The following is a 16,987-nucleotide window of genomic DNA, read 5'->3' on the forward strand; positions in this document are numbered from 1 at the left end:
TTTTAAATTGCTAGCAAACAACAGTTGGGATTCACCTAGTTATTTTGTTTTTGTTATGTGCCTTCAAGATGTTTCCAACTTATGGTGACCCTACGGTGAATCTATCATGGGGTTTTCTTGGCAAGGTTTAGTCAGAGGAGGTTTGCCATTGCCTTTCCCTGAGGCTTACTTGTGGCTTGGCCAAGACCACCCAATGGGCTGAACAGGGAATAGAAGTCTGGTTTTCTAAATTGCAGTCCAACAGTCAAACCACTACATTACACTGGCACTGGCAACATTTTTACATCAGTATAAGTTCCTTTTTTATTGTGGTGTAGCAGCAGTGTGGGGACAGCAGCAAAAGCCATCTCATCATGAAATGAGGCTGCCTTGGCAGCTCCTGAGCTCTAGGTCCAGCAAGGCAAATTTATCTTCAGACACAGACAGCTTTCACTGTCTTCCTCTCTTTTGTAATGGTGTCCATGACTTTTCACACTACCAAACAGTATTTTAGCCTCAGAAACTGCCAGAAGAACAGCACCCATTGAATTTTTGAATTTCCTTTTCATACCAGTCACTGGTGTCTGGATGAAAAGGCAAGATGTTAAAAACTATTCCCAATTATTATTGTTGTCTGGAACTTTCCAGAAGCTGTGAGGCCAAAGATACCATCCAACTGACAAGAACTAGAGAAGCCTTCCCCAACTTGGTGTCCTCTGGATAGGCTATTTGGACAAATCAGACCCAGCCAGCATAGCCAATGGTCAGGAATGCTGGGAGCTATAATCAAAATGTCTGGAGGGCACCAGGTTGAGGAATGCTGAGAAAGAGGCCTCTGCGCACACTGTACTCTGTCTTCTCTGGACACTATATTCCTTAATGCATCTGCACAATTGCTGAAGCAGTTGGGAAGGGCACATTTGCCATATGTTAGAAGATTTGTACATGTGTAGACCTTTGTTGTCCATGAAGACATCCATGAGCATGCAAATGGTTCTAGAGGCTTTGGTGGATCCCAGAAACATTTTTATGTAGACTGTACACTTTCTTAAATCAACTTCTACCTTCTACTGCTTTTTATATTATTTGACTTGACCCACCCATGCCAGTGCAAACCATTCTCTAGTATCTCCTCCCCATGGAAAGCAGTGTAAAGTGAAGGAAGGAGTGTTGGAAACATTTTCTCATTGCTCCTGGGGTTGGAGAAAGACATGTCTTTCTTCATGAATTCCAGGCTTTAGAGTCCAATGGATTGTATTCCTCAAATCTTTCCTTCTCCTTTTCTGTTTCACTAAAGCCAAATAAATAATCCCACATGAATGGAACATTGTTGACAGAATTGTTACCAGTTCTGCTGATAGTTAAAATGTTCACAACTATACAATATCTCTGTTTGACATAGAACTTTAGAAAGAGTCAATAATCTAAGTTTTAACTTAAAGACAGAAAACAATTAAGAGTAAAAAAGGGAGCCAAGGGAGAAGTAAAGGAGGACTCTGATGAGCAAACTAAATCAATGAGACAAATCTAATTGAACAGGTCAAATCTATCACGTGACCCTTGTACAGCTTGGTATAAATTATACTAGTCATGGCGGATGTTGAGAATTTGTCTCGGCTGTTTAAAGAATTTCAATGTTAGAAAAAGGAAGCTACCCTTGTCCATGGTGCTGATGGCTTCTACTAGCAGGAGCAATGGAAAAGCAGAGGGGGAAAAAACTGCTTGCCTGCTGCTGCAAAGCCACACACGTTAATACTGTATTTTCAAGGGTTTATTTTTTCAAATTGAACCAGTCTGTATCAGAATTACAGTGGTGGTTGTGATTACAGCATTCACTGGGCTGCAATAGTCATCACGACAGAAAAGGTAAGCCAATATTCTCAAACAAACCACCAGGGACCTAATTGGGTATAGTGGGGACAGCCCTTCTCCCTGAATTGTAGGCCTGTGTGTCTCCAGGTGAAAGCAAAGGGCCCAAGCAAAGTTCTTCACACCACTGATCCCATGAAAGGGGGGGGGGGACTTCTGTTCCTTTGCATGCTAGGCCAGGGCACAGCAGGAAAGAGATGAGAGGAAAATGTTCACAGAGGCAACTTGAGTGGCATCAGCAGGAGCAGCCTCATCCCTTTCTTCCTAAGGGTTATTTAAAGACCTCTTTGCCCTAAGGCTGGCTGCTAAAGAGGAAATCTTCAGGGCCATAATATGGGAATCTTGGACCACAACTCCCAGCATTTCCAAGCCAGTACAGAGTTGCTTCATATGGAATAAGGGTGGCATGTTGGAAAGTGTAGTATTTCCCACAACAATTTGCTTATATATGTCTGCCTAGGCATACAACAAAAACAAAAGCTCCACCGAATGTAGTGAGTTTTGTGCTAAAGTAAAAGGAAGCAGAAAAGTCAGTGTGGTGTAGTGATTTGAATGTTGGACTGCAACTCTGGAGATCAGGGTTCAAATCCCCACTCAGCCACAGAAACCCACTGGGTAATCTTGGGCAAGTCACACTCTCTCAACCTCAGAGGAAGGCACGGAGAAATTCTGTCTGAACAAATCTTGCCAAAAAAATACCAATAGCAATAGCAGTAGCAAGTACATTTCTATACCATTTATCAATGAAATAGTACTCCCTAAGCGGTTTATAATGTGTAAGCCAATTGCCCCCAACAAGCTGGATACTCATTTTACTGACCTACAAAAGGATCGTGGCATGGGCACACTGTAGAAAACTGCATAATAGTTTTGCCTTAGGGTTCCCATAAATTGGAAATGACTTCTTTATTTTATTTTATTTACTTAATTTCTATGCTGCCTTTCTCCCAAAAAGGGACCCAAGGTGGCTTACAAGATGAAAAACATCTAAAAACTAACCTTCACAATAAAAATTTAAAACAATTAAAATCCTCTATTAAAAACAATATAAAATTCACATTAAACATGCCACATTAAAAATGTCACTTAAATGTATACCCTATATAAGCCACCTATCTTGATAATACATTAAAAAGCTTGCTGGAATAAAATTGTGAATTGAAAGTACACAACAACAAAAGGAAGCCTCTTCCTATTGTTGTTCGAAATAGAATTTATATCATCCATCAGAAATAGCCAAGGCTCTTAATCAATGGACCTCTGTCAGGATGGCATCCCAGGTGCAATCACCTTGCCTGTATCCCCCAAGAAGTTATGTACAGTTGTTTTTGCCAAAGCAGTAGAGTTGCTAGTCATTATGACTAATGTCCTTTCCATGGAACTTTCTCCTCTCATCCTTTCTCAGATGACCCTTGACTTCTGAGCTAGCATGCAAAGGAAACAGAAGGCTGCACCCTGGAGAGGTAGTTGGTAAGGATTTATCTCAGATTAATCAAGACTTCAGGTTGCTTTGTGAACATGAGGCACTTCATACGAAGGGGCTTATAAATCCTGCATGGGCTCCCGCAGGCCTCATATTCTCATCATGAAATTATTCAGAGGCTTTAAAAAAAACCCTGCACAGACTCCATCTATCATCCAAACTTTGTCTCAACTCAAAGGCTCAGCCAGACTATGAAGATTATTACCTTGGCAGAAACTCGGGCAATTTGCAAAACATACAAGGATCCCTGTTTTAGGACATGCTGCATTAATCTGTCACTGCAGCAGAGACAAATCCATACACTTTTCGAAGTCAATAAGATATTGAAGTGTCACAGCCACTTCCAAATATTTCCACTGAGTGCTCTAGGGAAGGGAAATCCCTCTTCCTCCCATCCCTGTTCCACAAGAGTAAGAAATATCTATACAAAAGAACAGAAACAGAAACTAGCTGCCATTATGAATAGAGGTATCATAATCCTTTAATGCTCTTCTAGGTGTTGGAAGGAGTCAATGTACAAGAACAGATGAACTCTATTCCGCTGTTCTCAGGGCATCCCTAGACAGAAATACTACTTTCACTTATCAGCACTTCAGTAACCTCAAGGTAGTAGAAAAGACCAAACAGCAGCACTGAGTTATTATTTTTGTAGAGTTACTGATGCTCTTGTCCATCATTCTTTTCCTCCAGATGGAGAAGTGATGGGACCTCTGTCTCAGTACCACCACAAGTAGGATCACAGCTGTAGAAGAAATTGATTGGGCACAACACATTTTCCCCATGAGCTTTAATTCCAGTTCTATAACTGGCCCAAAGTACTTTGCTACCTGAGGTAGAATAGCAAGTGGTAACTCCTTCCATCAAGCCAAAGTGTGTAAGTATCATGTACCAGCCAAGTTATCCTGGCATATGAAGCAGAAAATGCACAGGTACATTCCCACCAACTTGTCAATAAAAATACAAACTAATAATCTGTTGTCTTCTCATGATACTTGGAAACTGCTGCCTGAGGTAGTCACATTGCCAAATGGTAGGGCTGGTACTGTTCAGTGATAACTGAGAGGTGGTGTACACACCATAGCTATTAAGGAGAGGCCACTTTAAACAGTTCCTTGGTCTACCTGGGCCTATTTATGTGCATCATTAAATGGCATGAGATAATTCCTGCCCCGTTCCTCACTGGGGAAAAAAATAGCCCAAAGGAGTCTGCAGGGGCATGGATCAAACCTTTCAAAGTACTGTACTTGATCCTTGTCATGCATTCTGTTGCTTTGGGTACCAACTTCATTCATCATTGAAGGATCAAAAGGATAGTACTGAGGATGCGAAGTTGAAGGCTTTCATGGCCAGCATCCATGGTTTTTTGTGGGTTTTTTCGGGCTATATGGTCATCTGAAGATGCCAGCCACAGATGCTGGTGAAACATCAGGAAGAAAAATTTCTAGAACATGGCCACATAGCCTGAAAAACCCACAAAAAACCACAGTACTGAGGATGCTGCAAGATACCCAACTGTCACGGATGTTAGACATTTTACTTTGTTTTGGATTATAGCTATCAAATTCTCACAGCTGACAAATTCTGGAAGTCCAAAATGAACATTTCTAAGCTTGGGAATGGGAGGTGCAAACATGCCTCTCAAAACATTTCTCCAACTGTTTCAAAGTGCACACAACTGGATTTAATAGCTATTCCTGTGGTAGCAAAGTGGATAGACCTTTCACAGTAGAGTCCTTTCACACTACACAATTATAGCATAGTGATTTCAGTTTTACTGCCATGACAACATCCTATGGAATCTCTTGGGATTTGCAGTTCAGAGAGGGGTGTGCCTTGTTGTTGTTGTGTACCTTCAAGTCTTTCCAGATTATGGCAACCTATCTGACCACTCTGAGGCTTCTGAATCTTCTGCGGTTCCCAAGATGGCCATAGCATTATCATTCAGTGCCTTCTGTGTTTTTTAATGCGGTTGACCACATTTGAAAAGGCTGAAGGGCCTCTCCTAAGTCTGTTACATATTAGCAAAGTGTGTTGGTATTGTTTATCCTTTGACTTTGGCCAAAGCAACAACCAGATATCTTGATTAACTTCTCTGAAACTGAATTTGGCCTTTGTGATGAAAGGGTTCTCTTTAGGCATCCACTCCAAGCTTGTAAAACTGTTTCACCTCTCATTGAAATTTCCCGAGTTGGGGGGTGGGGACGGTTTGTGATCCTGTAGTATTCAAAGGCCTGTGGTGAATGTACTAAAAAAAAAAAAGGCTATGAGCTAACTGTTCCTTTTCTTAATTCACTCACTCATGAATAGTAATCTAAACTCTTTCTCAGGGGGTATAGTTATGGGGGCAGAGCACTGCCTCCCAAATAAGAATTCTCTTCCCCAAATGAAATGTTACTCCACTCCCTAAATTTGTAGCATTACAATAACTTAAAACTTCTGTTGGACATTTAGAAAAAGAGTTTGCGTATCCCAAGAAAAGGGGTAGGCAAAATTACCAAGGGAAAGCAACTGTAGAATTCAGAGACATATCTGTGTTAGTCTGGAATATCAGTATGCAAAGCACTGTTGTAGCACCTTTGAGACTAACTGTATGAAAGGTGTAGCATAAGCTTTCGTAGACTTGGTTTACTTCCTCAAGTGCATCTGAGGAAATAGTCCATGTCTATGAAAGCTTATGCTACAACTTCTTTCATGGTTAGTCTTAAAGGAACAGCAAATCTAAGTATCTTAGAATGTCTCTTTCTTTGTAGGGCAGACATTTACGGACTGAAAGAAAATTTCATTGGGAGACAGAATTCTTACTTGAGGGGACAATGTCATCATTTTGGGTCCCCCTCCCATAGCTGCACTTTTCTCTTCCTGCTAATGGAAACACTCAGATACATGACAATGACAATGTGGACAGGGAACCAATAATATCCATGTATGTAGCACTGTCTCCCAAGTTCTGTCCCTCAGGAGCCTAAATCCAATTGTTGATCTAGAGTAGACCCATTGAATCAATGGGATTTTAGAAACTGTTGACTTGCCCTTCAGCAATTGCTTCAACAGGTCTACTCTAAGTGAAAAAAAACAACAATGCAATTTAGGCCAAGTGCTTAACAAAGCATACAATAGGCACTGATTTTCCAGAGAGGGAGAAATGAAAAGAAGATATAATAAAGGGAAAGCAGTTGCAGGCAACAAAGAGCACACTGAAAACAAATGGATTTCCAGACTGTGTTTCAAAATGGCAAGGGAAACACAAAGATGAATATCTGAAGGGAGAGGGCTCCACACTACTTTGCTTCTGCAAAGGAACAATTGCCCACAGGCTTAAAGTGGCAGGAGTCCCAACAGCAAGTTGTGTCCAGGAGCAAAAAAAAAACAACGAAAGAGTTTTTAATTTGACAGGTCAAGTCTGTCAAGGTGAATGCTGCCAAACTGCAGCTTAATTATTAACCAGCCCTGATTTGTTTGCATCAGCCTCAGTACTCAGCTTTCAACATGGATTGCACCCTAGACTCCCCAGCTGTCAAGTCCAATTAGACCTGATAAGGTCTGGAGCTGCCAGGCAGGGAAATGAACCTGCCAGTTCTTCCTCGGTTCCCATCTTTGCTTTCCAGATACAGAAACACGGTTAGAGAAGACAGCATTCCATTCTAGCACCTTATCCTGGACCTCAGCAAATGTTAATGGTACAGAAAAATGCTCTTTTTTCCTGAATAGAAGAAATGGATGGTGCCTTTCCAGAAATGTGGAGAAAGCTCTATCTACTGGAAATCACCAGTTTCACATAATGTCTATAGTGAAGGGCTGTTCTTGAACAAAATCAGTTTATTGTGATCTTGAAATTAACTTTGTAAGATGAAAAGTTCCCACTTCAAAAAGAACTGCAAAGTACCCAAGCCCTTCTGAATATTACTTGTGCCATTCTTGGAGCCAGTTTCTCATTCACAGCTATAGCTTTTAAAAAATCCAGTGATAACAGAACTCAATACAGTGGGCCCTTAGTATCCACTGGGGTTGGTACCAAAATCCATGGATGCTCAAGTCCCATTAAATATAATTGCAAGTAAAATGGTGTGCCTTATATAAAATGACAAAATCAAGGTTTGCTTTTTAGAATTTATATATTTTTGAACATTTTCAAACCAAGGATGCTTGAATCTGTGGATAAAAAATTCTGTGGATAAGGAGGGCAGACTGTATGCTGTTCATTTTCTGGTCTCTCTATAGAAAAGCCATTGTGTGCATTGTGAGCAAGGAAAAATTAAAAGAGATGGCCCCAGTTTTCACAATGATACAGCTAGAGTACAGGATTTTCATAGAATCATAGAGTTGGAAGAGACCACAAGGGCCATCAGTCCAACCCCCTACCATGCAGGAACTCCCAATCAAAGCATCCCTGACAGATGGCCATCCAGCCTATGTTTAAAGACCTCTAAGGAAGGAGACTCCACCACACTCTGAGGGAGTATGTTCCACTGTCGAAAAGCCCTTACTGGCAGGAAGTTCCTCCTAATTTACATCCATTGTTCCGGGTCCTAGTCTCTGGAGCAGCAGAAAACAAGCTTGCTCCCTCCTCAATATGACATCCCTTCAAATATTTAAACAGGACTATCATCTCACCTCCAGGCTAAACATACCCAGCTCCCTAAGGCGTTGCTCATAGGGCATGGTTTCCAGACCCATCACTATTTTAGTTGCCCTCCTTTGGACACGCTCCAGTTTCTCCACATCTCTTTTGAATTGTGGTGCCCAGAACTGGACAGAGTATTCCAGGTGGGGCCTGACCTGAGCAGAATAGAGTGGCACTAACACTTCCCTTGATCTAGACCAGGGGTTCCCAACCTGGGGGTCGCGGCCCCTTTGGGGGTCGCGTGACCCTTTCTGGGGGGTCGCCAGGTTGGGAATCCCCCCGCCTCCCCCTCCCCTTCTCCCCGCGGGTGCCGGTGCTGGAGCAGGCATCGCGCGGGGAAAAGGGGAAGGGGGCAGGGCTCCCTCCTTTCCCTTCTCCCTGCGAGTGCCCGCGCTGGCATAGGCACGCGCAAGGAGGAAGGGAATGGAGGCGGGGCCGCCTCCTCCTCTCCCTTCCTTTCTGTGGGTGCAAGCACCCACAGGGAGGAAAGGAATGGAAGCGGGGGCCACCTCTTCCTCTCCCTTCCTTCCTGTGGGTGCAGGCACCCACAGGGAGGAAGGGACGGGGGGTCCTTCCTCCTCTCCCTTCCTTCCTGCGGGTGCAAGCACCCACGGGGAGGAAGGGAATGGAAGCGGGGGTCCCTCCTCCTCTCCCTTCCTTCCCGCAGGTGCAGACACCCACGGGGAGGAAGGGACGGGGGGCCGCCTACTCCTCTTCTCCCCAGGGCTGCCAGGTAACTGTGGGGAGAAGGGAACGGGACTGCAAGCCCCAGCAGGCTTTGCGACCGGAAGTCTCGCCCCTTTTCCCTCAGTGGCCTCCCTAATTGGTTGGGAGGCTGGGAAGGGGCAGGATTTCCAGTCGCAAAGCCCGCTGGGGGGTTGTGGCCCAACAAAGATTGGGAACCGCTGATCTAGACACTATACTTCTATTGATGCAGCCTAAAATCACATTGGCCTTGTTAGCTGCCGCATTGCACTGTTGACTCATGTTCAACTTATGGTCTACTTGGACTCCTAGATTGCTTTCACATGTAGTCTCATTCAGCCAGGTGTCCCCAATCCTATATCTGTGCATTTCATTTTTCCGCCCTAAGGGCAGTACCTTGCATTTCTCCGTGTTGAATTTCATTTTGTTAGCTTTGGCCCAGCTTTCTAGTCTATTCAGGTCATTTGGAATTTTGATCCTGTCCTCTGGGGTATTAGCTATTCCCCCTAATTTGGTGTCATCTGCAAATTTGATAAGTATGCCCCCAATTCTGTCATCCAGGTCATTGATAAAGATGTTGAATAGCACTGGGCCCAGGACAGAGCCATGTGGGACCCCACTGGTCACTTCTCTCCAGGACGAAAAGGAGCCATTGCTGAGCACCCTTTGGGTTCAGCCGGTCAACCAGTTACAAATCCATGTAACAGTTGCCTTGTCTAGCCCACATTTTACAAGCTTGTTTGCAAGAGTATCATGGGAAACTTTGTCAAAGGCCTTACTGAAATCAAGATATACTGTTTAGTGATCTGCTCTAGAATCTTTCCTGGTATTGATGTCAGACTAACTGGACAATAATTGGTGGGACCCTCTTCCCCCCCCCCCCCTTTTTGAAGATGGGGACGTTTGCCCTCCTCCAGTTTGCTGGGACTTCTCCTGTTCTCCAGGAGTTCTCAACGATTATTGCCAATGGCTCTGATATTACATTTGCCAGTTCTTTTAATACCCTTGGATGTAGTTCGTTTGGTCCTGGAGACTTATATTCATTTAGCTTAAACAGGTATTCCTGTACTATCTCTTTACTTATTCTGTGCTGAAATTCCCGTATTCTGTCCTCTGCTCCATTATCCTCAGGTTGAGCACACTTTGCTTTTTCTGAAAAGACTGAAGCAAAAAGGTGTTGAGTAATTCTGCCTTTTCTTTGTCTCCTTTTAGCATTTTGCCATCTTCTGCATGTAGTTGCCCTACCGTTTCCTTCTTCTTCTTTTTGCTGCGGACATATCCAAAAAAGCCCTTTTTATTGTTCTTAACCTCTCTAGCAAGCCTGAGTTCATTCTGTGCTTTAGCTTTTCTGACTTTACCCCTACACGTGCTAGCTATTTGTTTGAATTCCCCTTTGGTGATTTCCCCATCTTTCCATTTCTTATACATGTTCCATTTAAAAGTTAGCTCAGTTGAAAGTTCTGTAGTCATCCATCCTGGCTTCTTGAGACATCTCCCATTTTTCTTCCTCATTGGAACTGTTTGAAATTGTGCCTTCAGTATCTCTCTTTTAAGAAACTCCCATCCATCTTGAACTCCCTTCTCTTTTAGTATTGCTGACTATGGGATCACCCCCAGTATTTCTTTAAGTTTACTCAAATCAGCTTTCCTAAAGTTTGGAATGTGTGTCTGACTATGTCTGGCTTCTCCTTTCCACTGTATAACAAACTCCAGGCGTACATGATCACTCCTTGGGATGTTGAACAGGGGTAGATGAAACATTTAGATCTGTCCAGACTAGTGAGGGGAGAGAGGGTAGCTGATGCAGAAGAGCCATTGTTGAGTTGAGTTGATTTGTTTGTTTATTTGTTTTACATAGTGACTGGTTGTGTGCATGATTTGCCCAGACTAGTATCAGCTTTGAACTAAAAACATTCTAAGACATTAAGCTCAGTGGCCTCAAGAGTTAATCATGACAGTCATGTCAAGGTACACCATTTCTCAACCTCAGTTTAATCATACATGGCAGTAGGGACAAAGCAAGATTGAGAGCCTGGAAAATTACTTTTAAAAACTAATTAGTTACAGCTAATTGCCATTACAATTTTTTTTAAAAAAAAAAATACTTTATTTTCTCATTTCTAAATAGTAACATCTTAGGCCTGGTACAAACTGCTGCTTTGCGGTGGCCTGGGACCGAAATTAGGGTTCAGGAGAGCAGAGCATCCGCACACTTCACACTCCTCTGGTGCCATTTTGGGCTTGCACATTCAAATGGTGTGCCCGTTAATGACGTGCTTTGTGCACCACATCCAAATGGCGTGGCACAAAGAGACATCACCGTGCCACCCCAAGGCGCTAATGGCGCCTTGGCAGTGGTGTGGAAAGGAGCTGCGTTTCGTGGCTCCTTTTTGGAGTAGATCATTGCCACACCTGTGCAGTTGCCATGGCAACGATCTGGGGAAGAAAGAGGTGGCATCTTGCTGCCTCTTCCTGCCCGTTTGTACCAGGCCTAAGTTAATTTCTGGATAATTTAAAAATACATACGAATGCACAGTGGTCTGTGACAGAAAGCACAATTAGTTCATATTCAGTTCACAGTTGTCTCAACATGCTCAGTTATACAAGGTACAGATGAGGCAGGACTTAAAACTATTTGCTGTTGCTTCTTTATCATAACTATCAAAATGACTTTAAGCAGTTATAGGTACACTACAATATAATCAAGAGATCCTCAATCAAATTACAATCACATAATTTTATCTACATGCAAAAAGGAATTTACTTAGCTATTTACTTAGCTACTTTGCAGTTATTACAAAGGAATGAATTGTAAGCGACTAATTATGTGTAACTGACCATTTACTATGCATTTGGAATTAGTTACTTCCAAGTTCTGGCACAATTTCCTAGTACAAGTGGTGCTTTCTCTAGAATTTTTCAGTTAGCGAATTACTGTAATGGAAATTGGTTAATACTGTAATAGCATTGATTAGGCATTGATATTGTGTCAGCGCTGAAATACAGAATCAACACATGCACTTTCAATATTTCTTTTCTTTTAGGATATAAAGACAGAGGTCTTTATATCCTAATGTATATTGCTCTAAATTGTGTTAATTTTACATTGGCATTCCTGTAAATAAGTAACTCCCCATCTGGACATTGACACCAACACAACCCAGCTAGCTAGGTTTTAAGGCTGCTGGATTTCGAAAAGTAAAGGATCTAGCTGAGCCTGTTCCAATCTGGTGTCCTCCAGATGGATTGCAACTCTGATCAGCCCTGGACAAATAGAAAATGTTAAGAATATAGGCAAGACCCATGAATACAGAACAACAATATATCAATCTTGTGATATGCAGAACAAGAGAAGGATGGAACAAAAAAGATAAAGTTTGCCTGGTCTACTCAAGAGCCAGCTCTAAAAAAAGGCTACATAATGTACTGGTCTAGTCGGGGGAAAGGCAGAAGCTAAAGCAAAGAGACGAGATGACAAACTTCAATGTAATTTTCAACGTAATTTTTTCCAACACTCCTGAAATGTTTGCATTTTCTAAATCTAACATGACATGGCCTAAGTGAAAATGTCACCTCCATTCTTTACTCATTAGTCATGATCTGTCCTGAGTGGCACTCTACGTGTGCGGTGGCATATGCATTTTTTATGTTGCTCTGCATATCATCTGCCACAGGATTTACAGAGTTTGAAGCCTATCGTCCACGTGTCCAAGTGATGTCAACACAGTCCTTCTAAAGTGCCCAACTGCAGAAGCTAACCAGGATGGAAGTGTCATTACATAAATCTAGCTCACTTGGCAGCTCATCTAAAGGAGGGGGATATTATCTAAGGTGCTGCACTAAGTGTACCAGAGACCGGTACTATAGTTGCACTATTGGCTACAATTTTTTTGTTTTTTTTTTCCTGGAAACTCACCAGGGAATTACTTGTGGACCAGCAGAAATCCAGCAACCACAACTTTGAGTAGAACTGATCTAAAGTAGGAGTTCTCAATCTTTGGATTACCAGATATTTTGGACTTCACCTCCCCACTAATGTGACCAGTCTTCAGAGATTCTGGGAGCTGAAGTCCAAACCATTTGGAGCAACAAAGGTGGAGAACCATTGCTCTAGAGCATGTCTGGTAGTTGTACTGGTGTTGGTGAGAAGACAGGGACTGGGTTTGGGAAGTGGCTTTGTGAACTGGCCATGTTTCTTCTCTGACATGGTCAGATATTCAGCCTCTTTACTTATTAACTTAAGAGCAACTTCCTACTGAGCCAAGTGAGTGAATTATCTCATACTACCTGCCAAAAACAATCAAATTTGAGCACAAGAAGGCGTAGAAATTGTATTATTTTAATACATATTATTTGGTTCCAGAAGATCTGATTAAATTAGCACACCACTGAATTAGAGCAACACAATTACTGTGGGAACAGCTGTGACTGACTTCCTGAAATTGAAGAGCTGATAGAATTCTAAGAAGGAAAAAATTTACAGTTATTCTGGTGTCTGTTTTTTTAATATGCAAGGTGTGTGTGTGTGTGTGTGTGTGTGTGTAGCCTGGATACCACAATAGAGAAATGGAAATGTTTTCTTTTTCTCCATTTACACACGATTTGCTTGTCACATCATTTTCTTGGAATGATGATGTGGCTACTGTGATTGAAATGTACACTTATAAATGATAATTCACATACATCCAGATATGTGGTTGTTCTTTTTTTAAAATTCAATTCAAGAAAAAATTACAATTGTAGACTATTGTGACATGCATACTAGTTATATTATGTGACAAGTTATGAGTCCCAGTTTGTAGGAAAGGGTGGGTTATAAAGATGATCAACAGACTCTTCATCAACATCTTCATCAATGACTTGGAGGACAGAATTGGGGACATACTCATCAAATTTGCAGATGACACCAAATCAGGAGGAATAGCTAATACTCCAGAGGACAGGATCAAAATTCAAAATAACCTGAATAGACTAGAAAGCTGGGCCAAAGCTAACAAAATGAAATGCAACACAGAGAAATGTAAGGTACTGCACTTAGGGTGGAAAAATAAAAAGCACAGATATAAGATGGGGGACAGCTGGCTGAAGGAGACTACACGTGAAAGGGATCTAGGAGTCCAAGTAGATCACAAATTGAACATGAGTCAACAGTGTGTTGTGGCAGCTAAAAAGAACAATGCATTTTTAAGTTGCATCAATAAAAGTATAGTGTCTAGATCAAGAGAAGTAATAGTGCCACTGTATTCTGCTTTGGTCAGGCCCCACCTGGAATATTGCATCCAGTTCTGGGCACTACAGTTCAAAAAGGACATTGAGAAACTGGAGCATGTCCAATGACTAAAATGGTGAAGGGTCTGGAAACCATGTCATATGAGGAACGACTTAGGGAACTAGGGATGTTTAGCCTGGAGAAAAGAAGGTTAAGAGGTGATAGGATAGCCCTGTTTAAATATTTGAAGGGATGTCATATTCAGGAGGGAGCAAGCTTGTTTTCTGCTGCTCCAGAGAACAGGACCCAGAACAATGGATGCAAGCTACAGGAAAAGAGATTCCACCTCAACATTAGGAGGAACTTCCTGACAGTAAGGTCTGTTTGACAGTGGAACACACTCCTCCCTCGGAGTGTAGTGGAGTCTCCTTCTTTAGAAGTCTTTAAGCAGAGGCTGGATGGCCATCTGTCGGGTATGCTTTGACTGAGATTTCCTGCATGGCAGGGGGTTGGACTGGATGGGCTGTGCGGTCTCTTCCAACTCTACGATTCTATGATTCTATGATTCTATGAATCCTGTATGACCATTATCTACAATGTAGGTAGTTATGGTGCTATGTACTGGATTTCGGCCAGACTCCCCCCCCCCCAAAAAAAAAAAAAAACCCACAACACCCCCTACTTACTGGTAAGCAGACACTGGGACTGATGGGTGTCTTTTCAACTGTTGACTGAAAAGTGATTGTCTGAGGTTCCCACCTCCTCCTGTGAACAAATCTTGGTGTGACAGGTAGAAAAAGGACTCCTGCTGCAAATCCCCCTCAAGCGATGGGGATGATAGTAGAATGCCAGGCAGCTCCTTCTTGATTAACAGGACATGAACCTCTGTTAGTTCAAGTAGCTATTTATTGGTGAGTAAAGGTTGGGCAACTTTCATGATCCCTACGTAGCCCCTAATCTAGGGGATCATGAATACATAGCAGTTATGAATGTGTAAATGTAGATTATGATTTCATAACTGTTCAACAGGATTCTGGCTGAAGAATATAATGATGACAATGATGATGATGATGGCTAGAATTTACTAAGTCAGTTTTGAATAAATAACGTGGACATTCATGATGGGTTCATAGGCATGAGGAGGCAGTAAGGGACAAAGAAGAATTATAACCCAAACCATACAAATATATTGCAGTTTCTGCTGTGGTCAGCAACCAGGACCATTAACAATCATGTACATGTAAAATGCTGAGGAAGACACCTCTGCCTCCCTCATTGTCTCCAGTAAGGAAGGGGTTTGCCCTCCTACTTCAGTTGTATTAACAGTGTTACTAGCAGCAGAAAGTAGTCCTTAGAAAGTATTCTTTCTTGGGCTGCTGCCACCTCTGAAGCATCACCATATTCTGCAAAAACTGTTTGCCAGAGGTAAAAGGATGAGTGGATGTCTGTGCAGTAGGCAATGATGACTCTGGCCCTGTACACACCGGCCAATAAGCCTGGTATGGAGGTGGAGTCAGGGCGTAGCATCTTCATGACACATGCCTGACTCCACCCCAGGGTAACCTGATGCCACATGCTGCTTCACATAGCGCATGGCACCATGGCACTCCCCGGTGCTGCACCCATACAATGCAGTGCCAAAGGAGAACCACATAGCTGCAGCAATGTAGCTATTGTGCCCTTTCGAGCGCACAAGAAGGAGCCACTTTTTGCAGCTCCTTTTTGTGCCCTCGAAAGGCCAGATCGGGGCCATGGCATAAGGTGGCTGCAGCCCCAATCTGGTTAGGAAAGGGGTGGCATCGCACCATCCCTTAGGGGCTGTATGTACATCCTCTCTGTTTTCTTACTATTAGGCATAGTAGAGAGGCTCCCTGAAGGGCCATTTGCTTTGGGTGGGCCATGCTAAGGTGTCAATAGACAGTTACTGGTGTAGCAACTAGTAGTAAAACTACTAAAACATGTGACAAATCAAATAGTGCCAAATTAAAGATAAGAACTGAAATCTAGGCCACATCCAAGAGAAGTACAGAATGAAGATCAACCTCCTGTCTCCACAAAAAACAAAGCAAAACAAACAAAAACAAAACACATATAAGGGGAGAAAACTTACCTTGAGTCAGAAGGAGTGCTATATAAAAAGAAATATAAAAAACAAGAAGGGAAAAAAGAATAGAGTTATTCTCATATGCATGACAGTCTCAAAGCATTATGCAGATGACTGTTTTAAATGAGAAATGAATTTGGCTTGATGTTGCTGTGACTGTTTTGTAGCCGCATGCTAGATGCAGTCTGTGAGCATGCCTTGTAGCAACAAGATGAGAATGAAGCTGGAAGGGTGTACCAAGGGTGCTGGTTTCCTGATGTTTTCCCCTTTCCTTCATGTGCAAAGGTAGGGGGAGGGGACCTGGAGGGGGAGGGTTACAGGACATAAAAAGTGGGCCAATTGGCCATACACCCTGAGAATTTGGGATCAGCCAGTGCTCATCCCAAGTCAGCTGTTGCTTCTAGCAAAGACTGCAGCCATTTTAGAACCCTTAGAATTATTGTGTTTAGTATCCTCAATTTTGCTCAAAAACAAAAAGAGGGGCCAGAGAGAGATGATGATGCATGCTTAGAAATGACTTTTTAAGACACTCACAGACTTCGGCAGAATTGCTTCCACCATAAAATGGGAAGCTAAATGTTTTCCCACCTAGTTTGCATGCTTGCTTTGACAGCTCATTTTGCAACTGCAGTTGACAGTCCACTTGTACAAGTTACAAGATATATGTGATGTTTGTGTAATAGCCACAAATAGAAGAATAACTTATGCCCCCAACAAGCTGATGCTTAGATCACACATTTCAGTGGGTAAACTGTAGATAGTTGCTATAGACAGAGGTATAGAGCAGTTCCAAAAAGTAAAACAAATTTGATTTACATTAGGTAAGTGAGATGGCTTTGGATTCCAGAGTCTGAATCATTTGTTTGTGGTTTTGGTCAGGAGACACTGAATAGCGTAGTGGTTAATCCACTGGCCTTGAAAGCATGCAAGAACTACCATACTGATAACAATGAATAGCTTTGTTCCACTGAACAAGAATTTTTCTGTAACTTTTACAGTGCAATTCTGTACCTGCCT

At 42.4% G+C, this 16,987-nt stretch overlaps 1 protein-coding gene across 9 annotated transcripts in view; it reads right to left on the reverse strand.

The window, feature by feature from the left end:
* The window catches only part of LOC149314712 (sodium/calcium exchanger 3), a 273,963-nt gene that overhangs the window by 16,976 nt on the left and 240,000 nt on the right, over positions 1-16,987 (reverse strand). For 6 of the 9 annotated variants that reach the window (XM_089521774.1, XM_089521772.1, XM_089521773.1 and 3 more), the window contains one exon: positions 15,977-15,994. The exons of 2 other annotated variants lie outside the window; for them this stretch is intronic. In XM_089521774.1, the coding sequence (XP_089377900.1) occupies positions 15,977-15,994 (18 nt within the window). Of the gene's footprint in view, positions 1-14,552; positions 14,623-15,976; positions 15,995-16,987 lie in introns of those variants that run through there. One more of the 9 variants, XM_089521780.1, reaches the window with a different exon arrangement.

Source organism: Sceloporus occidentalis, unplaced genomic scaffold (assembly GCF_023333645.1).
Source record: "Sceloporus occidentalis isolate IW3139 unplaced genomic scaffold, rSceOcc1.0.p SCAF_4, whole genome shotgun sequence".
Lineage (NCBI taxonomy): Eukaryota > Metazoa > Chordata > Lepidosauria > Squamata > Phrynosomatidae > Sceloporus > Sceloporus occidentalis.